Genomic DNA, 25,658 nt, shown 5'->3' on the forward strand with positions numbered 1-25,658 from the left:
CTGGTAGGCTGGCGGGGGCAGGAGATGCCTGCAGCAGGCTGGGAACGGTGGTTTCAAACAATCCCATGTTTAACTGCAGCTCAAGACCCAGGAGATCAACATTTTCAAACAGAGGGGTAAGAGACAGACACAGCCAAGTGATGCTGGGCATGAAGGGCCACCAGCTACCGGCTGGACCAGGTGGGGTTGCCCAGCTCAACACCTCCCTGTGCTCAGTCACCCCTCTGCTTCCCAGATCATGAGGTTTCAGCTCTGTTGGCTCCCAGTGGTTTGAAGGGATAGGACTGGAGCCAGAAACCAAACTGAGTGCTGGATGCCAGAGAGGGACTCTTCATCAGGGACTGTAGTAACAGGACAAGGGGTGATGGATTTAAACTGAAACAGGGGAAGCTCAGGTTGGAGATAAGGCAGAAGCTCTTCCCTGTGAGGCTGCTGAGGCGCTGGCACAGGGTGCCCAGAGAAGCTGTGGCTGCCCCATCCCTGGCAGTGTTCAAGGCCAGGTTGGACATGGGCTTGGAGCAACCTGCTCTAGTGGAAGGTGTCCCTGCCCGTGGCAGGGGTTTGAACTGGGTGAGCTTTAAGGTCCCTTCCAACCCAAACCACGCTGGGCTTCTATGACTGTACTGCTGGTGCCCAAATTTCCAGTGACTAGCTCTGGCCATAAATCATCACAGCTGGCAACTGGGAAGTCCATGTGCAGGCTGAGACATGGGGACAGCCCCTGTCTTGATTCCACCCTGGAAGAGCTACACAAACCACAGAGCCCTTCACTCTGGTGATGCTTTTTTGGGGCCTTGAACACTGGCAGGGATGGGGCAGCCACAGCTTCTCTGGGCACCCTGTGCCAGCACCTCAACACCCTCACAGGGAAGAGCTTCTGCCTAAGAGCTCATCTCAATCTCCCCTGTTCTGGCAGGTTAAAGCCATTCCCCTTGTCCTGTCCCTACAGGCCCTTGTCCAAACTCCCCCTCCAGGTTTCCTGTAGCCCCTTTAGACACTGGGGCTGCTCTGAGGTCTGCCCTTAAGGAGCCTTCTCTTGTCCAGGCTGAACCAGCCCAGCTCTCTCAGCCTGGCTCCAGAGCAGAGCTGCTCCAGCCCTCTCCTATCTCTTGGCACATAACCCACAGTAACATCTACCCTAGATCCTAACTATACCTGGCCCTTCTACCAGCTCAGTATTTCCCCTAACAATGCAATTCAGGCCATCCAGGAACTGCTTCCACTGTAAGACTGTGAATAGAGAACTAAGTGGTCCAGGAAGACAAGAGCTGGTGTTTGTTATCACCGTAGGGAAGGTTACTAAGAAGAAACTGGTCTGGAGCAGAGGTGTGTGGGACAATCCAGCTCTCCAGAGGCTTGAAAGGCTGGTGTTGCTCTGTGGAAAACAGATGGTGCCCAGGAAACTGGTGCTTGTCAAATGCAATCAGCCCTCTGGCTGATCTCTGCAAAGCCCAGTCATGACGTACCACACGCAGCTCTGAGGGAGGGATATGATCCCACCCACAGTGCACAACCTAGGAGGATGTTTTTTAAACCACAAGACAACGAGAAACCTGCAAAGACCAGAAAACAAGCAACACAAGTTCTCTACCATGCCCTGCAAGCTGCCTTTCTCTGCCTCCTGCCCTCCAGATGCACTTCTCCATCCCTGAGTGTGCTGTTCACTAACAAGAGGAGCAAACTTCATCCTCCTTTGTGCTCGGCTGTCTTCACCTTCTTCATCTCTCCCCTCCCCTCCATTTAAGCACAAGGATGGCGCCTTTCTCAGGAGACAACTAGATTAAGAGTAAAGGGATAAAGATCACACACAGGGAGAAAACCTAAGCTTGGTCCAAGTTTTAGTCACATCTTGGGCTGTTGTGAGCCACTGGCAGCAACAGCAGCTACAGGAAGTGCCCTTAGTGCACAACCCCATCCAAGGCCCAGCTATCCAAGGCAGTGTCCAACCTACATAACATGAGCAGGGCAAGCTGGGGCTGATGTTCAGATGCCAAGATCCAACATGGCCTCAAAGAAACATAAGCAGATAGTGGTAAGGGAGAAAGCAGGAACCAGCCAGGAGGTGGGGAGATACTTTGAAATGTCTGACCCAACCACAATCCTCTGCTTTCCAGAGCCTGGGTCCTGCAGGGCATTCCAGCACAGCAGTGTTTGCCTCCCAGCTCTGATGACCACAGAATCATGGAATGGTTTAGGTTGGAAAGGATGTTAAGATCATCCAGTTTCAACCTCTCAAAAAGGATGAAAGCCCTGCCAGCTCTCTGCCAGCCTGAGAGCAACAGGGTGAAAGATGGGACATAGCAAACTTGTCTATGTGGCCTCTGCCAGCCTAAAGGGAGAAAAAGGAGCATTAATAGTGGCTCAAGAGACAGGTGTGATCAAGGTGCCTCCCACTCTCATCAAAGCTGTTCTCAGGCACCAACTCGGATAAGGGTCAGCTCCAGATTCCATGTTCTTTCTTAAAGGTTTCAGATGTTCCTCAGAGTTGGTTGCTCTTCCAAGGTTAAAAAGCATCAGAAAACTTCTGTATGGTTCACAAAAGACAGCAGTGACATTTTGGGGTGTCAAATCGCGATCATCTCCAATAGGTAATGGCGCTGCCTTCAGTTGTCCCCATAAAAATTCACTGGAGTTTTGTGAAAATCGGTGTTTGGTAGAAGGAAAAGCCTCACCTTTCCCAAAGCCACACATGGAAATTATCGGCTGGAGCCCACAGCCTGCAGCCAGGACATGTTTTGGGATGCTTCCTATAGGGCAGGCCAAGCAGGGAGCACAACCCAAGCCAAAAGGGATCAGCATCACCCACAGGAAGCAAGTCTATCAGTTAGATGTGATCTGCAATGATTTCACATGGCTTCTGGTTCCCCTGCAGCAGCAGTCTGGTGCTTCACTGTCTGTACACATGGACAGGAGATATTCTGTTAAGTCATTTTACCAGTGATGGAAATAAATTCATATTTCTATTAGTATTTACCAAAACAAGACAAACTGCATATTGTGTGAAAGTGTGTTTATTCCAAAGCTAAAGTTCTCACATAAAACAATGTCTCTGAACAGCAGCACTGGTCTTTACACAGACCTCCAACAGCCTTCTGGGCTCAAGGGCTGGGGGGTCTTGGACCATCTCAACAGAGCATTAGAGACTGGCTTGTCAGAGGTGTCAGAAAGGGGAGGGAAATGACAGAAAACAGATATGTTGCCAGTGGCACAATTTAAGACATTGTGTCTGCTACAAGAGAAAGAGGTGTCAAGACACTTTGCAGGGAGCTTTATGTCTGCACAAAGATCTCACAGATTACCCTGCTCTCTGCAGGCTGCTTGCCAAGGAGCAGCTGCCACTGTCAGGAGAGAACTGCATTATTCTTGCAGACAGAAAGCAGGGCTGTTGGATTTAATAATCTGCTGGACTGCTTCCAGGGACTGAAGTGGCTGAGAGGTCACGTTAGTGATGTGCTACTTTGCAGCCTGAAGCCCTCGCACCAGCTCCAGTGTGCACGTTTGGTCCCAGCTTAACATTCTAGAGGGGTTTACCTCCTTCCTCCTGCCTCAGCCTCTTGGAGAGATGCTCACTGATGGCCATGAGGGGGTTGGCTCTGTAGCTAGGACTGGAGATGACCTCGCGAAACCGAGCCACTTCCTCCTCTCTGAGGAAAGAAAAAGAATACACAAGTGCTGAGTGCCTTATGCGAAAAGAAATGAGCAGGTAAGAGCAGCACTCTTGAAGCAGTGGGTTTCTGTAGAGACAGAATCGCGTCAGAAAGAAACAGTGCAAGAAATAAAGCCCATTTACCCAAGGGCAAAGCTCAAATCATTGCCAGCTTCACAGGAGCCAGAGACTTGAACTCATGCCACAGAGACAGGAACAATCACAGCAGTGTCCAGCATCACTTAGAAATGAGGTTTTTTAGAGCTTTTCCCTAGTAAATCAGGAACAAGAGGCTGGGTATCTAGTAAATCACGAGGAATGAAAACAACTTCAGACTGCACTAGCACAAAAGCAGATTCTGCTTTGAAGAACTCATCTACCAACTCTCTATTGCTCAATGTAGAGGCTTGGTAATACTGTGTGCAACACTAAGTTAGCCACCATGGGAGAATCATGACAGAATTGCCTCTGCATGCTTAGTCAACTGCTGACTGCTGTGGAAATGGCCTTGTCTTAAAAAACAAGCAAGCAGGGAGGAATAAGAACAGAGCAGGAGTGCATAAACCAGTAAGTCACGCCCACTGCAGCCTCCCATCTCCCTCTCACAGGCTACCAGGCTCTCCACAGCCCAGGCAGATACCCATCTCAACATCCTTAGGAGCTGCTGTGGATCAGCAGAGTGCTCTCCAGCTTGGAGCTAAGTTCACTCCCTTCAACACCAGCCCTGCCCCTGTCATTGGAACTGAGAAAGAAGCCAAACCCGAAACTCAGGTTGTGGCAGTTGGGTCAGTAAGGTGAGGCTCAGGGAGCATCCAGTCCTATCTATCTAACATCCTGGAGAAGCAAACTCAAGACCTTCCTCCCAGTTTTTTCCCTCCCAAGCAGCACAGACTTCCCAGATCACCCTGGTAGGATACTCAGTGCCTCTGCCCCATTTTGTGCAGAAGAGAGGGGGGGCACACAAGGGGCCATCTTGCTAAGACAGAAGGTTGTGGTGGTTGCCTATTCTGTTGCAGATCTGTATAGAATCATAGAATAGTTAGGGCTGGAAAGGACCTTAAGATCATCTAGTTTCAGCTCCCCTGCCATGGACAGGGACACCTCACACTAAACCATCTCACCCAAGGCTCTGTCCAACCTGGCCTTGAACACCACCAGGGATGGAGCATTCACAACTCCCCTGGGCAACCCATTCCAGTGCCTCAACACCCTTACAGTAAAGAACTTCCTCCTTATATCTAATCTAAACTTCCCCTGTTTAAGTTTTAACCCCTTACCCCTTGTCCTATCACTACAGTCCCTAATGAAGAGTTCCTCCCCAGCATCCTTATAGGCCCCCTAATACAAGTATACAAGTCCCTCCTCAAGTAGTGTTCCTCACCCATGAGTTTTGGCACGAGACCCACTGGTGACACTTAAGGTCATGACCCCCGGGATTCTGCGAGAAGCCAAGGAGGGATTTGTCCAGAAAGGCAGAACTGAACAAGAAAAACATCCCAGGATCGACACTGACCAGTTCCACACAGAGAAGGGTATTCACAGAGTATGCTGGAGAGCAGTGCCGGGGTCTATAGGCTGTTCTCCTCAGTCTCAGTTTGAAGTTGAATGGCTCAGAACTGACAGATATCCTAGAAACAAGGCCCACAGGAAGCAGGGCCAGGTGTCAGTGCCAGCCGCAGGGGTGCTGTGCTGAGGGGAAATGACGCTCTTGAAGCCTGGTGCCAGTATAAGATATCCAGCAGATTATACAGTGGACTAAGGAGTTGCCAGACCAAGTCCAGGAGTCATTCCAAAGCATTTAGTGATATATTTTAGAAGAAAAGGTTGGCAGATGCCAGTGGACAGCTGTACTCCTAAGGGACATGTCAGTCAGCATCCCAAAGGTGTTCTGACAGATCAGCTGTAGCTCCTGATGCTATGCAGTTCCAGGAGCTCCTCAACTACACCACCACAGGAGGCTTTCCTGAAGGGCATCAGCTAGAGCTACATGAGCCTGGTGTCATAACAGACTCAGCCACAGCTGGATATTGCAGCTCCAACTCAGCAAGCCAAGGCATGGGATGCACCACCGGGCTGATAACCACATTGTCCGTGCCACGCAGAGGGACACAGCACAGGCATACTCATTTGGTACAGCCAGAACTTACAACTGTGGCCAGGAGGAACAAGATGACAGTTGGGGTGGGTTTGTCCTGAAAGCCCAGAGACCATACCCACGAGGCCCCAGCCATCACTTTCTTTTCCTGAGACAGCAAAAGTGAACACTTAAAGGAGCAAGTGCAGCTTCTGCTGCTCTTTTAGCTTAAGTTTTACATGAGACTGAAGCAGAAACAGGCTGAACCCATTTAGAACTGATCAAGTCTAATAGGGACTAAGCCAGAAGGACACCCACAAATATCCTGCAATATGGAAAAGGGAAAAAAAACAAAGCTGCCATCTCTTCTAAGGTCTTCAGGGCTGCAAGCCTGAAACACTGGAACTGGTTGCCTAGAGAGGTTGTGTGATCTCCATCCTTCGAGATATTCAAGAGCCGTCTGAGAGTAGACCTGGACCACCACCTCTACATGACCCTGGTGGGCATGGGATTAGACCCGATGTCCTCCAGAGGTCCTTTCCAGTCTCAACCATTCCATAATGCTCAGCAGGGACTAGACACTAATTACTGGGTACTTACAAGAGCTGGCATTTCTGAGCTTGCTTCATCAGACAGAAGTCTGCTGGTGCTGCCTTTGCTTTTACGTGGCTGTGGAAAGAACAAACAAAGCGAGTGAGTGTTACAGAAGAAAGTTAATTTAACAATTGCTGTAGAGATAGGAAGAGTACAGGGATTGTCCTGTATGGAAATTGTCCTGAAAGGCAATTATTTCCCTAGTCAGCCAGTAATGGAGATTGACACAGATTGATCACAACTTAGGAGTCAGGACTGAACAGGCAGGAGGTAAATTAAAATCAGATCTCTTACTCCTAGACCTGGTCATTAGCTCTCTGTGCCCAGATCACTTTCTGCTTATCACCAACCTCCAGGTCAAACTGATACTGTTGCGTAAAGAAAAGATGCCACTGAACTTCCCCTCACCACCTCTGCACATCTCATGTTCCCTGCTAGCACTGTAGAGCGCCAGCACTGGCACACATCAGGTATACATAGTGCCACAGGTGCTCAGCAAGAAGAAACTTCCAGCCCTCCTTCGGATCCTGCAGTGGGACCACTGGGGTATCAGCTGTCAGTTATGTTTTAAGATCACAGAAGCATAGAATCCTGGACTTGTCTGGGTTGGAAGGGACTTTAAAGCTCATCCAGTTCCAACCCCTGCCATGGGCAGGGACACCTTCCACTAGAGCAGGGTGCTCCAAGCCCCTGTGTCCAACCTGGCCTTGAACACTGCCAGGGATGGGGCAACCACAGCTTCTCTGGGCACCCTGTGCCAGTGTCCATCCATCAAATCCAGGCCTCTCCAATCTCGAGACAAGGATATCATGTACAACAGTGTCAAATGCCTCACACGAGTCCAGGTAGATGACCCTCAGCCCAGCACAGTGTGTCCCAGCATCAAAGCTCGCTTCCCATTCAGAGAAATGGATGTCAGCCAGGGTGAACAGCACTTTCCTGTGCAGGAAAGGGCAGATCGATGCCTGCATGCTGCTCCTGTACCCTTCAGAGCCCTCAAGGTCACCTTGGCATTGCCTGAGTGCTCACAAGGAACAAGAGCACACAGAGCTCCAGGGGTTTGAGCAGCTCCTGTCACACTGCTGTGTCTACTGGGACTGCAAGACACAGAAGGAGCAGGAAGCATCTCTTCTGTCTTCATGTCCATTAACTGCTCAGCACAGGAACAGCTTGTGCCAGTTTGCCTGCAATCCTTCCCAGAAGCACAAAGAAATCCCTTCTCAAGCTGGATGGCAACCCATAGTCACCAGAGAAAGGGCTTGCCACAAGTCACCATAACAGTCCCTTCTTGAAGGCTTTCCAGTTCCACTCAACAGCTCTGCCCCACTGGTCTAGCAGTTTTAAAAGGCTCTGCCTTAATTCCCCCCACCAAGCCACAAGGATGCTGCCTGTTAACTTGTACCATGTTAGTAGCCCTGTTTCATTACACTTCATTGCCTTCATTCATTATAAAACAGAATAAGACCTTCACTGTAATACTCTTACTCAGCAGGAGATCAAATTCCTGGAGAATCTAATCTTTTATTAATAATGCTGACAAATCACCAGAGTATTACCCTGCATTTATGTAATGATTCAAATCCTATAAAAGCCTCCTCTGATTATCTCAAACACTGATGCACACACATCCTCATGCAGTCCAGGAAGCCACAAGCCAGCAAAGGGGGAAGAACAGCCCTGTACCTTCTCCATGTACCAAGGGCTACTCTTTGGTTGGCATGTCACAGGCAAAGCCAATCTGCCACCCCCACTGTGCCCACAGCAACTGGTGATGGACAGTCCTGAAGTTCTCAATCAGGGCTGGGCTTCTCGCTTGTGTTGTTCCATAGGCCCACTGGGCTCTCTAGACAGCAGAGCCTTGCAGCCAAATTGAAACCAGAGCCAGAGCCTGCGCTCAGGCTTCCAAAGGGAAAGAAGGGCTGCCACACTCCCACATAGCTCCACAGAGCACTAGCACTGAGACTTCTGCTTGCCTACTCACTAGCTATGCTCCATGTGCTTTATTTCTCATATTGGAAAAGAAGATGAACAAGTTACTTCCTAACCACAACACACTTGATTTTACAGACTATTACATTCCCAAGCTCTTTGCCTCTATCTCCTGTCTGGGCTGAGGACTCCCCAGCAAATTTAGTCACACCAAACTGTGCCAGATCCTGCACTGTCATCCTTGTCAGCCGTCTCTGAGTCTTTCCAGGTCGACTCTACCTTGTGAGCTGGTCCAGAACTGCAGCTGCAGGGTATTTGTACTGGATGAAGCAACCACCCAGAAAAGGAATTCCCAAAGGAAGGAGCCTACCTGTCCTTCCTCCCCTAGACATACTTGGAGCAAGCCATCCTCCTAGACAGGAGAGCCTCAGGCAACAAGGGGGCTGGGGGAAAATGATGAAAGAGAATGACATCTGATCACCACCTGGAGTCAGAGGCCACATGTGGTTGTGGCACATGGTCACAGAAAGAGGGCAAAGCCACCTCTTCAGGCTCAGGCTGTGCCCTGGCCTAGAAGTCCATCCAACCAACTCTCAGTGCTCTGCAAGACTTGGAAACATCTGTGTGCACTTTTGCTGCTCATTCCCACTGAAAGAGAAGGCTCAGGCAGACTGAATGGCTGCAGAAAGGGAAAAAAATGCTATTCAAAGAATTAAAAGCCAAGTTAAGGAAGGAAATATTTTCCCGTGTTTAGATGCAAGGTTCAGAGCTGCTGTTTGTCTGAGGAGTGGCTTTCCAGAAGCACAGGAAGCTGCTAACTCAGCCACTCTCTGTAGGTCAGAGCCCCACCTGGGTTAGAGTTCATTGGAGGGGAACTGAGCAAGTCACAGGAAGGTTCATGGCATCTCCAGCCTGGACCTACAACCAAAGAAGCGGATGTTTTGCCAGACAGCCTTTTTCTTGGCTGTTCTCTAATCCACATGCTTGCTTATTAATGTCATAACAAGTATCTAGTTCCAACCCCTAGTGAGCAACTGGAAAGGAGGTACAAGTGATAGTGCAGCACACAGAGCACTTTCATTCTGCACTAGGAGATGGAAAAGCAGCTTTAACACTGACCGGATGGTCTGGCAGAGCACTGCAGACACGCTGACAGCTGGGTTGGTTCAGCCTAGAGAAGAGAAGGCTCCTTAAGAGGAGAGCTTAGAGAAGCTCCACTGCCTAAAGGGACTACAGGAAACCTGGAGAGGGACTTTGGACAAGGGCCTGTAGGGACAGGACAAGGGGAATGGCTTTAACCTGCCAGAACAAGGGAGACTGAGATGAGTTCTTAGGCAGAAGCTCTTCCCTGTGAGGGTGCTGAGGCGCTGGCACAGGGTACCCGGAGAAGCTGTGGCTGCCCCATCCCTGGCAGTGTTCAAGGCCAGGTTGGACACAGGGGCTTGGAGCAACCTGCTCTAGTGTGAGGTGTCCCTGCCCGTGGCAGGGGCTGGAACTGGATGAGCTTTAAGGTCCCTTCTCACCCAAACCATTCCGTGACTAAAAAAGAGAAAACATAAGGGCAGCCAGAACCCACCCTTCAGCTGACATGATGGTGTTAGAGATCAGAAATAGCCCTTCTCTTTCAGCAGAATAAAGGGAACAGAAACAACATCTTTCTATTCATGTCCAAGATCACACTGCAAGCCAACAGAGCAAACAAGGAGTCTGGCCAGAGTGTTAATCTCTGCTCAAAAGGGCTTGAACTACCACAGAAGCAAGCCCAGAAGTTCTGCCAAGCCTTCCCTAAGCAATACAACTCCCCTTTTAGCTGTAGATTCAGAAGATACATTTAAGCTTTTTCCTTGCAGCAAGTGAAGCATGGAAAGGAGTGAAATGGTGTTTATAATGAGGCCCTGTTCGCTTGACCACTGGCACTGAGCTTGCACTGGCTGTAGCAACAAGCTGAACTGAAGGACACTCCATCCTGCAGGAAGAAGGGAAATACACAGCCCATCCCTAAATGGCACATACCTCTTGGGTGGCTTCCTGCCCCTGCCACCGGTGGTCAGGTCAGAAAGCTCGGGAAGGGCTTCCATCAGTGGCTGCATATCTCCCACCACAGGTGTGGCTTTCCGCTTCGCTTCGGCTTTTTGCTTCTGCTTGGCTAACTTCACACTCTCTATTTCTGAATCAGAAACAAGACATTACTGGAGGAAGGGGAAGTATTTGCAAGAGATAACCCCTGAGCTAAGGAATTCAGAGGCTGCTTCACCACTGACACAAAAACAAGCCAGAATTCATTTAAACCAGGGAAAGACTGAAGAATACTGCAGCTGGGTAGTTCCCCCTCTTGTGCTTGCTTCTAACTATGTATCTCTACTGACATGTACATGGGAAGTGAAATTCCCAGCCGGATTTTGTCTGAACTGTTTCCATCCCTTGCACTGTTCATTGCACACAGTAACATGGTGCAGGAGTTGTGGGGTGGACAAAACCACACTGACACCTTGCATGGAATTAGGAGAAAGAAACAAGAGGGGAAGGGACAAACCAAACAGCTCCACATGCAGCGTTGAACAGTCACAGCCCCATCTCTGTTTTGCTGCTGGGACCAAACAATAGTCTCCTAGCACAGGCAAAGGAGATGGACTTCATTGCAGTTGTTTACTTGGTTTGGAGCAAGTCAAGGTCTCACTTTCATGACTCAAGGTAGAGCTCAAGCAGTCAGATGCTGGATAAACTGGGCCCTTAGAAAAGCACTGCACCAAGTGCAGACACAGAGGCTGCTGGCTTTTCCTGGAGACCCTGTTCACCAGTCTCCCTGCAACAGCTCTGAGCAAGGCTGTGGGCACATAAGGCTCTACACGTTACAGCAATCTCCCTTCTCTGCCACGGGAGCTAAGCACCTAAACCCATAAGATTCTGCCTCAGTCCTTGAGGCTCCCTGCTGTAGAAACAGGTCTCACAGCTGCCCAAGCCCTACAGAGCCAGCAGCCAACAGGCTGAGCTCCAGCAGAACATGTTTTTCTCTAAGACAGCCCACAACAGCCTAGAACTGCTACAAGCCCCCAGCTGAGCTACACGATCATAGAACCACAGCCTGGTTTGGGTTGGAAGGGACCTTAAAGCTCATCCAGTTCCAACCCCCTGCCATGGGCAGGGACACCTTCCACTAGAGCAGGTTGCTCCAAGCCCCTGTGTCCAACCTGGCCTTGAACACTGCCACAGCTTCTCTGGGCACCCAGTGTCAGCACCTCAGCACCCTCACAGGAAGAGCTTCTGCCTAAGAGCTCATCTCAATCTCCCCTGTTCTGGCAGGTTAAAGCCATTCCCCCTTGTCCTGTCCCTACAGGCCCTTCTCCAAAGCACCTCCCCAGGTTTCCTGTAGCCCCCTTAGGCACTGGAGCTGCTCTAAGTCTTCCCTGAGATGCTCCAACTTGTCCAAGAAGAGCCTTGATGATGCCCTCAGAAACAGTCAATGCTCAGTGGGATCCATGAGCTCCTTTTCCTTCTGCTAGGTGATCACCACGTCTGGAAACTCACTGCATTGCCTCCACACCCACAGGTATAAGGGATACATGATGGAGGACTCTGCCTTTTCCATGTGCGTTCAGCAGAGGCTACAGCAGAAGAGCTGGCTTCTGCTTAGTGTCTCGTACAAGTGTATTGCACGGATGAGCCTCAGTACTGAGCTAGTCCTGGTCTCTTCTCCCAAGTAACAAGACAAGAGGAAACGGCCTCAAGCTGCACCAGGAGAGGTTTAGATGGAGCTGAGGAACAATTCCTTCCCCACAGGGTGCTCAGGCATTGGAACAGGCTGCCCAGGGCAGTGCTGGAGTCACCGTCCCTGCAAGTGTTCACACACCGCGGAGACGAGGCCTCAGTGCCATGGGTTAGTGGTGGCCTTGGCAGTGCTGGGGAGCGGTTGGACTGGATGAGCTTAAAGGGCTTTTCCAACCTGGTTGGTTCTATAGCGGAGCACAGTGCCAGTGGCCATGGGGCCAAGCTGGTGACAGAGGGAGGCCAACAGCTTCCAACAAAGCATGGCTACAGCAGCAGGACCAATTGGCACAGGTATTTCTGGTGGGAACATGAAAGCAGCCAGTTCCACTTACAGACCGCAGGAAAGATGTGTCCTGCAATTCTGGGTCTAATCCTGCTGCTCACATTTAAGAAAGCAGAACTTTAAACCCAACTAGTTCCTTTAGTGCCTTTGTCTTGTTTGCTCCCCAACTTGGCTGCGTAGAGGAGCAACAGCTTTTCATGAAGTGCAATTTTGCTGTTCATGGCTGTTTGTGACAAATCTGGATTGTAAACGCTTCTCCTCACAGCAATCCCTGCCAAGAACCCAGCTTTCTGTTCTGCATCACTTCTTTTTTTGGTCTGGCTTTATGAAGCTGACTCCTTCTGTGCTTTCATAAACAGTATGTGCTCAAAATTTTCAGACACCTGATTCTGCGCAAACATCCCAAATTCTTTTCCTATGAAGTCTTGTTTGTCTGAGGAGCCATGCAATATATGTATTTTTAAATGTGCATACTTCTAATCGCTGAAGCATTACAAATCTTTTTCCCCCTCTCGTGTCTCTCCTGAGATTATTTATTAGAATGGGAGAAATCTCCAAGTTTTGCGTTTGCACTACTGGGTGAACTTTAGTTCCCAGGGTCTTGGCATCCAGTGTCACAAAAGCAGCTCTGGGACAAGAAGAAACAACAAACTCTTCGGAAGATTTAGGGAAACAGGGATGTTTTCCTAAATGTTCAACTTCTCCAGTCTAAGCCAGGCTCTCTTTTGGGGTGTCAAAGGCCACAAAGAGTTGGCAGAGTTATCCGCATCTGATAAAAACCAATGCTTTTCAGTTGACTCCAGCTCTTTAAGGTCACAATGTTAGAATGCCAAGTTTCATTGAAATATCTCCATTTCTGGAAATATCAGTTCATTTCACTCCATCAGCTAATAATATCGGTTTCTTTAATGATGTTTACGCAGGCTCTTTCCAGCTATTCCATTTTCCTCAATAACAAGCTGCACACCTGGTACTAACCCTTCCTGACTTTACTTGCACAAATCCCCAGGTATTTGTTAGCCTTAACAAAGCATTTGGCAGGGAATGCTAGGATTTGCCAACTAACTGGCCACAGTTTAGACGGAGAGTTAAGGGAGCCAGCAATTTTAAGTAGTTCTGTGTCTGTAAAGCACTTCTAACACCTAGTATCTTCTAAGACAGAGATAATTTGGTCTGAAGTTTTTCCATCTTGGCGTTCTCCTCAAAGCAAAGCCTCTACATTTCCTTTGTATTCCCTCAGCTTAGTGATTTTAGAGCCAAGAAAGCAGGAAAGAGGCCACAGCAAGGACAAAATAACATACGTTATCATGAGACACTAATGCTGCAAAGGCATATGTGGAGGAGTGCAGGTACCCTGCTCCTGGGCTTTTCCTATGGGAGCAGCGCTGTCACCTCACTGCAGGAGCATGCCCTCTGTTTCTTGCAGATGACATGAGTCCCATGTACCGTTTTTACTTTGGATTCCTTCATAAAATGCTGCTGAGGACATGGTTTCCGCCATGGCACCTGGTACCAGCCCTGCTATGAAGGGAGGGAAAGCTCAGCTATGCTCCAGCAGCCCTCTCCTCTTAGGAGCATCACAATTGCAGGTGGCAAGTCAGACATTAGGACTAGCACAGACACCTATGTTTTGCGTCCAACAGGGACACCAAGGGTTGCAGATGACAAAGGCACTCGTTATTGATTAGTGACAGGGAGGAGGAGGAGGTTTCCTTCACACTCATGGTGTTAAATTATCCCCTCTTATATAAGAGGAGACAGGGATAGCTTCACTGCAACTGGTGAAATCACAGGTTGATGGACTTCAGCTCAGACCTCAGGAGCAGAAAGCATATGGTGTGGCAGAAAGCCACATCCCTGTCCCAAACAGAGTCTGTCAGCAAATCTGTTGACCAAGAAGGTGTTAAGGGAAAAAACCTGTCCCAAGAACAGCTCCAGGTGGCAAGAGGAATCCCTCTGCTACAATGCGTAGCACAGCATCGTCTTTTACTGCACTGAGATACTTGAAGCACAAATACAGACACTTCCCACAGGAAACACAAACATTTCTGCTGTGGGCTGGTTTTGTTTAGCTCATATTTCACAGCCAGACTGACTGGTAAGCGGGTTCACTGACCTGTGGCACATGGGAAAGAGCAGTAACACAGCCAGCAGTGTCCAGAGACTTCCCTTACAGAAGGGTTGGAAGGCCCATTGCAGGCTTTCACCAGAGAGGCTTGGATTAGCTTGTGGGGCTCAGCTCCAGGCTCTCCTACCACCCCCATGGCTCCTTGGGAATGGGGAGCTCCACTACATAGCTACTCATATCGGTACCAGAAATTTAAAAGTTAGAGAAACATGCTAAACCTACACATGCACAGTGTCCTATCTAGGTAAATAAAGGCTTTATGTAGTCACTTCAATTACACATGGAGGAAGATTTGGGGCAATGACTCAATCTCAGTGGCTAAACAACAGCTGGGAGAGTTTTACCCCATGTGCTATGGGGCAGATGTGAAGGGTCCTGAGAAGCACTGCCCCACACTGCCACCCAAACCCCACATAGAGAGAGACCCAACAGCCCCACACTGATACCTGCGGTAGCGCTGTGTTCCAAATGAGTACTTACTCTGTAGCCATCTTTCCTTCCTCAGCTTCATTTTCTCTTTTTTGGAAAGAACTGTTTTTTCTTCTAAACCTAGAAGAGAAGAGAGACATGAGACATGGCTTCTGCACACTGATTCAGTGCTGGGCTCTTCCCAAAGGCACCATTCAACCCTTGACGCTTTTGAACTTGCTGGCAGGTTGGTCAGGCTGCAGGCAGGCTGGGAGCTACACCTCAACTTCTACCTGAACAATCAAACCCATCTTGCTATCAGTTAAGAAGTAAGGAAAAGGCAAGAAGATCAGATCAGGTAGCTCTTTGAGATACGATTTTTAAGACAACCTTGCCTAGTGTCCTGCAAGAACCTGGTCTGGGAGCTGGTGTTTCTTCTGAAGTGATGGGAAGACCTACACGTCCCATAACTGGGAGCAAGAAGAAAGCTTTAATCTGAAAACACTCAGGCTAATACGGCTAAGAAGGAGGAAAATGTGGACTGCAGACATGCAGAAAGCTGGAGCTGTTCAGCCTGGAGAAGAGAAGGCTGTGTGGAGACCTCATAGCAGCCTTCCAGTATCTGAAGGGGGCCTATAGGGATGCTGGGGAGGGACTCTTCATTAGGGACTGCAGTGATAGGACAAGGGGTAAGGGGTTAAAACTTAAACAGGGGAAGTTTAGGTTGGATATAAGGAAGAAGTTCTTTACTGTGAGGGTGGTGAGGCACTGGAATGGGTTGCCCAAGGAAGTTGTGAATGCTCCATCCCTGGCGATGTTCAAGGCCAGGCTGGACAGAGCCTCGGGTGGCATGGTTTAGTGGGAGGTGTCCCTCATGGGGTGTTGGAACTGGATGATCTTAAGGTCCTTTCCAGCCCTAACTATTCTATGATTCTATGTAGGAGGGGGAATGGTGACCCGACATGGCTATTGGCATCCCCCTGCCTGGGCAACAGCCTCAATGCCTGCCTGGACAGCATGTGTCAGGCAGGGGAAGGACTGCAAAGGGTCTGAAACACCCAGATGTTGTGGCAGCCCTAAGGAACAGCCCACTACAAACAGCTTTTCAAGCAAGTTATAGCAGGCAGCCTACTATAACCAAACATAGTATTTAAACCCAGCTGTAGATGGCTGAGATCCAGCACCAAGTAACGTCACAAACAGATTTACCAGAGTTCCGCTGCAGACGCTATAAAATTTTATCTTATCTCTGGTGTTTAAACCAAAATTGACTTTAGTCAACTTCTCTCCTGAAATGTGCTGGGAATACTGCTACAGGAACGCCAGCGGAGGAATAAGCCGCCCAAAGACCACTCCTCTTCCTTTATTCTTAAGCCTGGAAAAGAAAAGAAATGACTCCTTCTCTCCCTGGAAGAACCAGGAGAAAGGGTTTCAATGCAACTCTGAAAATAACTTATTGTGGACAACTCTGAAGATGCGAATCTTTCAAGGTGACTTAAACAAAAGCAGTACCATAACTCAGTCATTTCAGTGGCTTAAGATCAGAACAAGCCTGCTGGGGCTGCAAGGACTTCATAAAGCCAAAAACCACAACCATGTTCTGAACTGAGGCCAGGCTGGACACAGGGGCTTGGAGCACCCTGCTCTAGTGGAATGTGTCCCTGCCCATGGCAGGGGTTGGAACTGGATGAGCTTTAAGGTGCCTTCCAACACAAACCAGTCTGTGGTTCTATGAATCTATGAGTTTCTAGAGGACACAGAGAATGAATCTGTAGCTTTCACTACCTCAAGTCCCAGAAAAATACATTAACTACAGTCAATGCACCCAAGAATTGAGAAATAAAACTGTCATTAACTTAGACTGCTCAGGAATGTCTTGAAGGGTTTGCATGTGACTGACGCTGCTATTCATTTTTCCATCTCCTGCATAAAGCACCAATGCAGGAACCCTGCTACACCCAGACCAGCAGAACAGCCCTGCCCTTCCATAGGACCAGGCAATAACAGAGACAAGTATCTCATCCAGTTAAGGGCAAATTTCCTCAATCTGTTTGCTGTATCTGGTATCAAAGCAGATGCTAAATAACCAAATCCCAGGTCATAAAATCATAGAACCTTGGAATGGTCTGGGTTGGAAGGGACCTCAAAGATAGAACCACAGACTCGTTTGGGTTGGAAGGGACCTTAAAGCTCATCCAGTTCCAACCCCTGCCACAGGCAGGGACACCTTCCACTAGACCAGGGTGCTCTAAGCCCCTGTGTCCAGCCTGGCCTTGAACACTGCCAGGGATGGGCAGCCACAGCTTCTCTGGGCACCCTGTGCCAGTGTCTCAGCACCCTCACAGGGAAGAATGTGATCACCCCGCATTGCTGTGGTTTCAGGGATAAAAACCAGATGAATCACCAGAGCCCAGAACACAAACCGTGCCCAATGCTCTCTGATGGGCTGCCTGATCCTGCCCAGCTTTCAGAGGTGAGATGTGCCCCCTGATCTGAAAATACACTTCTTACTCCCTTGGGCAAAGAGCACTCAGTGGGATTTATGGGTGAAAATAACTAAATAAAGCAGCCAGCCAGCTGGCCAGTTCCAGTAACAACAGCAACTCACATTTAGGGTGTTTTTCCCCCTTTTCTTTATTTTTCCTCCCAAACAGCAGCAGAATATTTAAGGTAACACAAAAGCTGTTTTCTTGGCAGGAGCCCAGCCTCACTGCAGGCCAGGACTGGTGGCTGATGGCCAGGCTGGCAGCAGCAGATCACCAGAGGGACATGAGGAGGCCACTTTCTGCCCTTCTGTGTTGCCTTCTCCCCAGACACCTCCACTTTATGTACCCCACCTACCTCTGCGGAGGTTGTTTTGCTGCTGGAAGGTGCCAAAGTTGTGTTTGGCAGCTTCCAGTGACGATGCAGAGTGCCAAAGCCACTGGAAGCCCACTGGAAAGCAGCAACGGCAGAGCTTAGCTGGTTAAATAACAGCACGGGCTGTCCCCAAGGTAGTCTTTTATTTTCATTTAGCTTGCAAGCACCACTGAGATCAAAGCCAGGCCGCACCTCCAGCTTAATTATTTTCCTGTGAAATCACAAGGGTTTGCGTTCTCCCCCTCCAACCCATTCCACATGTAATTTAACAGCACGTGGCTTTGAAAGCTGGAGCAAGGAAGAAAGGTGAGCTAACCCCTCCTGCACCAGCGGAGGGCAATTCACATCCTGTAAACTTGACAATTACTCCTTTTGGCAAGGATGTGTTTTTTCTTCCCTCTGATCTGCACGGTACAAAACATCTCAAGTATAAACAGATTATAAAAGCCAATAGGTTTTTTGCCTCCTACACATCAAGCGTTTGATACCACACCCCAATTGTCAGGATCCTGCTTTCCTGGTGGACCAGCAGGTTTGGGTTTTGGACTACAGCAAAAAGGTTGAGGGGTTTTATTTGGTAAAGGACATCTCAGACTGGAAAAAGAAATTCTTCATATTTTATATATATATATATATATGACTGCCTTTCATAAAGGACTTCTCTGACCTCAGAATTCCTCCTTTGATTCTTTCTAGGCATTCAGAAAGAAGCCGGACTGTGTTAAAGCCGTAACACTTCAGGCTTTTCCTAAGTCCCAAGATCCCACTATTTGAGTCCACAAGCGGGAGGGAGAAAACAGGCTTCCCATTCCAGGAAACCACACCGACGACTTAGCCATGAACAGAAGTATCACCTATGAGCAGAACTAGCAAAGAAACCTGTGCCTGGGCAATGTTACATGAACAGAGGAGGGTCCTTCCGCCCTGGGCATCTGGTTTCCCCTGTGCAAGGCTGCAGTGAAGCATCAAGTCCCCACTTTGGTATGAGCTATTAAGAAATAGCACATAGTATTAAGTATTATTCCCAGAACTCCGATGACACGTCAGGAAAGCTGTTGCTGCTTGAAACATAATATTTTGGCGAAACAGGGTACGGTATAAATTGAAGTTAAATAACAACAGCTGTGTTAATTTTAGCCTCTGTTGTATAACAGCAGCAAAAAGGAGCATATGCCTACAGCTGTGGGGCGAGTTCACTGAAGAAATTCAAAGAGGACGTCCAAAAGCAGAAGATTGGGGGTGTCTGGGGTTTTGTTTGGTTGTTTGAAATTACAGTGTCACTTGTAAATTGTCTGATACCTCTTCCCACTGAAAGGGCCTGGGAAATGAGAACCACAGGCTCCTGGGGTGAACACAACCATAGTGTGACCTGACAGATGCCAGTGCAGAACCACTGAAAGTCATAGAAACACAGAATGATGGAATGGTTTGTGTTGGAAGGGACCTTAAAGCTCATCCAGTTCCAACCCCTGCCATGGGCAGGGACACCTTCCACTAGAGCAGGTTGCTCCAAGCCCCTGTGTCCAACCTGGCCTTGAACACTGCCAGGGATGGGGCAGCCACAGCTTCTCTGGGCATCCTGTGCCAGTTCTTTTTCCTCCGGAAAGAAGGTTGAGGAACAACACAGGCCAGGCAGAAGGTCCTGCAGATGCTCTACAGCAGAGCTGGTGCTCTGCCCTGCTCCCAGCTCCCAACCAACAGACTCCAGCTTCACTTCTCACTGATGCACAAGTGTCCAGGGAGTCTGTATCAGTAGTGGGAGGTGGCAAGGACAGCCGCAGGGGGTGGATCTCTGGCCTTTTATAGCTCCTTATAGGAGACCCTGGAGACAGTTTTGTGAACAGAGCCCATGGCAGGGGGTGTTGAGGTTTTACCCAGTTCAAGCCCTGCCACCTTGAGCAGGCTCATGAACCAGTGCTGGAAGAGAAGATGACAGCCCCTGCTGGGACAGAGCGCATTTCACCATGGATACAGCATTTGCTTTCTATGTTCCAAAACAAGCTATATTATTTTTGTTCACACTTAATCGTTAAACCAACACGTAGGCTTTCCTCCTGTCCCCTCTGAGGAAAGCATCCTATTTAAAGTGGGATCTGCATTCTCAACCCTCCCAGATCCCCATGTTATTTGAAGCAGAGTCTACTCCCAAGCCCAGCTTCCCATCAGAGACCCAGAGGAGTAGTGTGACTTATGTCCTCTCACCAAGGTCATGCCTCTGACAGGCCTGGTAATCATCCCCAGGCTCTGACCAGCTACAGCAAGGGCACAAAACCTCCCTCTGCAGAAGAGCCAAGACTCATCTCTAGTTAGCTGCATCAGCACACAAGTGACATGCCACGTGGAACGGGAGCATTTCCCCTCAGGAGGTGATGGGGAAGTCACAATCTGCACAGCAACCTGTGAAAGGCAATTCCAGAGACAAAGTCTGTCCTCCCAAGCAATGTCTGGGGTGCCTCAGGCACACTCAGTCCCTGCCAAGAAGTAAAGGTACCTTCTCTTCCTCTGCCCCAGGCGTTTTTCACTCTTCAGAAATCTCTGGTGTTCCCATGTGCCCTGTCCAGCATGGAGGTTGACAGGCACACAAAGGATGCTCATGTGCCGCTGTTCTTAAAGCCACTTTTGCAGCTGGAAGGTTATTTCCATAACCAAGGCAGACAGAGGTGACGTGTCTCAGGGAACCTGGATTTCTGACGTGAAATCCTTCTGGCGTGCCACAAGGATTGTGAAATGCCTTGTCTGAGGCAGGTACTTGGTATTGCCACTTCACGGCACAGAGAGATCCGAGAAACCACCATGAGCTTCCTGATGGAGAATCTGTGGCTGCCACAAGGAGCTCATTTTATCTGCCAGTCTGCAGGCTCTTCCCTGGGAAACACTATCTTTTGCTGCTAGAAGAAGGTCAGCTTGTTTCAGGAGTTATCCTCCCCGTAAAACACACGCAGGGTACAAACACTGTGGGATCAGAGGGAGAAATACCCCACCATGATTTCTGTACATGCAGCCTTCTTAGGGGAGAAACATTAACTTGGGACAGCAGGACAACTACATCCTGCTTCATTTTGTTTCTGCATTTCCATTAGTGCCTTTCGTGTATTACCTCCATCCTGCTGCTAACCCACTGGAGGAGAGCAAATTAGGTCAGACCCATCCCCAGTCCAGGACACCAAAACACTTTTATCACATACATTTTGCTGGTTTTAGGAAGTTTAGCATAAAAAGAAATGAAAAGAAATTGTGCATCTACTATTAGCACATCCTGCTGAGTCACTGGGTAGTGGTGAGACTGAAGAGGGAGAATGAAACACAGGATACCAGACAGACAGTGCCACTGTCTGATACCAGACACGTTGTGCTACTTCTCCCCTTCCTGGCCAGACAAGCATTAGGAGCCGCAGGAGACAAAGGAGCTGTAGGAATGTTGGCTGGCACCTACAGGAGGAGGTCTTGCCTATAGCAGACAAAGTGAACCAGGCACTGAAGTCAACTTTCAGTAAATCTGGCTTTAAGCAAACCCAAGGGGATGAACCATTTGACATCTACTAGAGCTCTTGAAACTCTGCATGCACAAAGTACCCTTTTTGGTATAGTTTTACCTTTAAACTGATTCATCCTCATTACGTTGCAGATACATAGTTCTGCCTGCATAACATAGAGGATATCACCCACCACCCTTTCTTCCTGCTGCTTGCACATTTGGCTGTCCCTTCTCTGGGAGTCTTAGATGACTACAACAAGCAACAGCCAAACCAACCTCTGTGCTCAGCAGACTGGGTGGTACTCTCTTCCTGTTCTTCCACTAAGGAAGTTGCTCACATCTTCCTCAAATGCTTCCCTGCTCATAGAAAAACACCTTTTGGCAAAAGGTGCAACTGCTGAGGATGTTATTGCACCAGTGCAGGAGCTTCACATCACCTGCAAGAAAGAGCATCCCAAGCAGCGCATCTTCACCACCCAGCCAGGTCAGCTTCTGCCTGGATTCAATACAGCTTTGCAAGAAAAGATGCTGAATTACTTTTGACTTACTTCCCTTCATATCTTTTCTGCACCCAGAAAAACAAAACACTCCCTGAGCTGTAACACTTCAAACCCCACCAAACAAAGGCAGAAAGGCTCACCCATAGACAGATGCCCTGGGAAACACATGGCATGTCAGGGACTATATAAGACCAGGTATAAGAAACAGGGGTTTCCAGCTTTGTGAGAATCAGTTTGCTTTGAAGAAAAGCCATTTCAATTCCCCCTACCCCTTTTCATGTCCACAGGGATTAACAAAAAGCAGGGTGATGTACATGCAACAAGTGTGTGTACGTTTCTTCCAACAAAGCAGCAAGATGCCCTCCACAAGTATCTTCAAGTCCCACAGCACAAGCTAAGTAAGATATCCTTATTTGTCAAGGAATGGCACGTTTGAAAAGGTTAACTTCTTCTTTGCTTCCTCTGGCATGTACTTGCTTTCTGTGCAGCCCCATAAACAGTTTAAGTACCTGTCACCACAGTGAATTGTACGCCCAGCAGCAGCTCTCTGTAAGTGCTGCAGCTGCAACTGGTCACCCAGGCCAAACAGAAGAGAAGCAGAATGGAGGTGATACAGGAAAGGCACTAATGGAAACCCAGGAGCAAAGTAAAGGGAGTAGGGCATCAAAGCACATCTGAGACAATCAGAGCAGCTCAGTTCATGAGATTTCTTCCATGTTTCGCCACAAGCCATCTTGTCCTTCCCCCACACACTTCTCTGATCACAGCAAATTACACAGGGAACAGCCACAGAAGATAAGGATTCACCATGTCCGCATGTGAGGCAGAATGAATTGCAAAGCCTTCTTGCAATCAAGCTGATCCAAGGAGATGTAGGTCTGCAGCAAAGCCTCCTTTTTTCCACACTCAGCCAAGAAACCCAACCATCTCTAACCTCCTGCCTTGCTACTGCTAGCACAGAAACCCATCAGCCAGTTTCTGAGGGCGATTTCATGGCCTGAGGCACCTGAGAGAGCAAAACCAACCAGGCTTGCTTGGCTTTCGTCATCCATGTCGAAGTACAAAACAGTGGAGCTCAGGCCAAATGCTGCTTGAGGCAGCACCAGGGGAACCTGCACCCGCAGTGCATTTCCCTCCCTCACCTAAGGGACACAAGTCTAATCTGCTCAAGATATTCCTTAAGGAACATGAACAAATGCATATCTGCAAGCTCTCAGGTTGGAAAGCTGGCAAGTTGTACACTACAATTAAACATTACCACACAGGTAAAGTGGCTTCCTCTGTTGTCATGGAAGCCCAGCAAACTGCTGCTCCTCCTCCTCCCTTCAGCCAGCACTCAGTTTCTGGGAAGTAGCACAGAAGCTCGGGGTATGAAGCACTCCATAGCAGCCCATGCATTTGCAGCCCAGGTCAGTCAGGGAGTAAGCCAGGATTGAAAGCAGTCTCATTACTATGGTCTTCTCATAGAATCAGAGAATGATGGAACGGTTTGGGTTGGAAGGGACCTTAAAGCCCATCCAGTTCCAACCCCTGCCAAAGGCAGGGACACCTTCCACTAGAGCAGGTTGCTCCAAGCCCCTGTGTCCAACCTGGCCTTGAGCACTGCCAGGGATGGGGCAGCCACAGCTTCTCTGGGTACCCCGTGCCAGCACCTCAGCACCCTCACAGGGAAGAACTTCTGCCTAAGAGCTCATCTCAGTCTCCCCTGTTCTGGCAGGTTAAAGCCATTCCCCTTGTCCTGTCCCTACCTACCTTTGTAAAAACACAGCAGGGGCTGGAACTGGATAAGATTCCAACCCAAACCAGTCTGGGATTCTATGATGATTCCTTTGTGAGCCCACCCTCAGTTTCTGTGCAGCAGGGAAAGCACACAGATCTGTGGCTCCCTTGTCAGAAAATACCTGCCCTTGCCAAACCAGTATCTGAAGTCACCTTGGCAACCAGGTTCCTTCAGCACACATCTATAAGGCAATAATGACTCACAGGTTTGCCATCACAACCCAAAAACACAAAGCACTGGGGGTATGCAGAGGTGTCGTTCTGAGCTGTCTACCTCCTGCAGAAAGTACTGTACAAAACCACAGCCACAACAAAGGGGGACCACCACAGCAGACCACAGGGAGTCTGCAGCACAACACAACCTGGACAGTCAGCAAAGCCCCTTCCACAGAGGATGAAAGTGTGTATTTTAGCAACAGATCCACACACAAGAGATGTTTGTGTGGATATTGCAGTTTCAGTGGGGAGCAGTGGGAAGAATCAAATATAAAACCCTATAAAAAGCTTGAACAGCAACAAATATCTAGAATGAGATTTATTCTGAGCCCAAAAGTAATTCATATTTATCAACGGGCAGATTCTCTCCTCAGGGCTTACTAAGGGAGACAGACTAGTGAAACATCCCTATGCTTTTTGACAATGCCTTGCAGGTTTCTATTTTAAAGAGATTTTCCCCCAAATATCCTTTCCACTCCTGCTCATAAGATTGCCTTTGCCTACACTGTCCTTGGACAAGTTCAATACCTTCTGCAGTGTGACATGGTGAAAGTTCTAGAGCTGCAAGTGGTGCATGATTTGATTTTACCCAGTGCTTGTCATTTATGCAAAATGCCAGGAAACATTAATCTACTTTAATGTCCTTCTCTTTGAGCTGCATATTAGCTACCAGACAATTAAATGGGCATTCTCTAGGGAAGTTTTCCATTTCCTGCCACTGGATCCTAAAATTTGCACTTGTTTTGGTACCTGGCATTTCTCTTACATGTATATTCTTACCTATCACTCCATACATGCTCTTTTAGCTACTCAGAGGAGCCTGCTCTACTCACTTGTATTTGTTATTACATTCTCAATGCATGGATTTAGTAGTGATCCTGCAAACCAGTCCCCAACTCCTTCCCTAGGTTTGACAACAGGCCAATTTCTTCCCACCTGAATTTCTTCACTTTAGTCTTAGTTTCTGAAGAGCTCCTTTAATGGGACTGCAGACAAAAGACTTGTTCTATCCAAAATACTGATCTTAGCATTGAACATTTGTACAGAACTGAAGCCACCCCACACCTCAGACAGTTCTGTAGCTCCTGCAAGTGGTGCACGGGAGATTTGGACATAACTGACATTTATCCATACTCATGTTCACTATACCTGTGTTTTAACCACAGGTATTTCTCCTCAAAACATGCAGCAGAGAACTGTGCTGCTCTGTATTTTCTACTGCATTTCCCTGAGTGCCAACACCATGGCCTGATGGGGGGCTAGAGGGGGGAGAAAGGGCAGACAAAAGGCAAGAGAGGGAAAAACAAAAGTAGTTAAAGATGCTCAGAGGAACTGCAAAGGCACAGAGTGCGAGACATCTGAGGCAGACAGCTATGTCACTGTCAGGGGCCACTGCAGCACTGTCAGCAGCCCAGCCATGCACTGAAGGTTGTCTAGAACATCCTAGAACAAGTTGTGGAGCTGCTGCTGGATCCCATCTTCCCCTCAGCATCTCCAGATAATGTATGTCATGGATTGGGTAGTTTGTTGGTAGAAACACTGAGTTTTCCTCAGTTCCTTGTGTCCTGGTTTTGGCTGGGGTAGAGTTATTTTCTCCCTAGTAGCCGGTACAGCACTGTGTGTTTTGGATTTAGTCTAATAATGTTGATAACATACTTGTCTGTCTTGGGTCTTATTTCTCTTCCTTTTTGTTGTCTCTCTACTCAATACTACTACTATTATTATTATATTACTTCATATCAAACTGCTCTTATCTCAACCGATGGGTTTTACCTTTCTTTCCAACTGTCCCCTCCATCCCACTGAAGGAGGAAGGAGGGAGTGTGGAACTTAGCTGCCGGCTGGGATTACACCATGACACCTTGCTCCAGGTTTAACATCTAAAGCCATTTTCCCTCCCACAACTGGGAAAAGCAGGACATGGGAGTGATGCAGACACACAATATAACCTGAAATTATTTCCTTCAGCTGAAATGGGTCAGGATGGGCAATGGGACTATAT

General features: G+C 48.5%; 1 protein-coding gene across 1 annotated transcript in view; it reads right to left on the reverse strand.

The window, feature by feature from the left end:
* Window positions 1-2,993: 2,993 nt before the first annotated feature.
* The window catches only part of SLX9 (SLX9 ribosome biogenesis factor), a 49,330-nt gene continuing 26,665 nt past the window's right edge, over window positions 2,994-25,658 (reverse strand). Inside the window, exons 3-6 of the mRNA XM_062602992.1 lie at window positions 14,900-14,968; window positions 10,257-10,410; window positions 6,321-6,389; window positions 2,994-3,644 (exon numbers count right to left, since the gene is read on the reverse strand). Of these exons, the coding sequence (XP_062458976.1) occupies window positions 3,518-3,644; window positions 6,321-6,389; window positions 10,257-10,410; window positions 14,900-14,968 (419 nt within the window). The 3' untranslated portion in view covers window positions 2,994-3,517. The remainder of the gene's footprint in view (window positions 3,645-6,320; window positions 6,390-10,256; window positions 10,411-14,899; window positions 14,969-25,658) is intronic.

The sequence above is a fragment of the Pezoporus occidentalis genome, unplaced genomic scaffold, assembly GCF_034315485.1.
Source record: "Pezoporus occidentalis ecotype Australia unplaced genomic scaffold, CSIRO_AGI_Poc_V1 ctg118, whole genome shotgun sequence".
Lineage (NCBI taxonomy): Eukaryota > Metazoa > Chordata > Aves > Psittaciformes > Psittacidae > Pezoporus > Pezoporus occidentalis.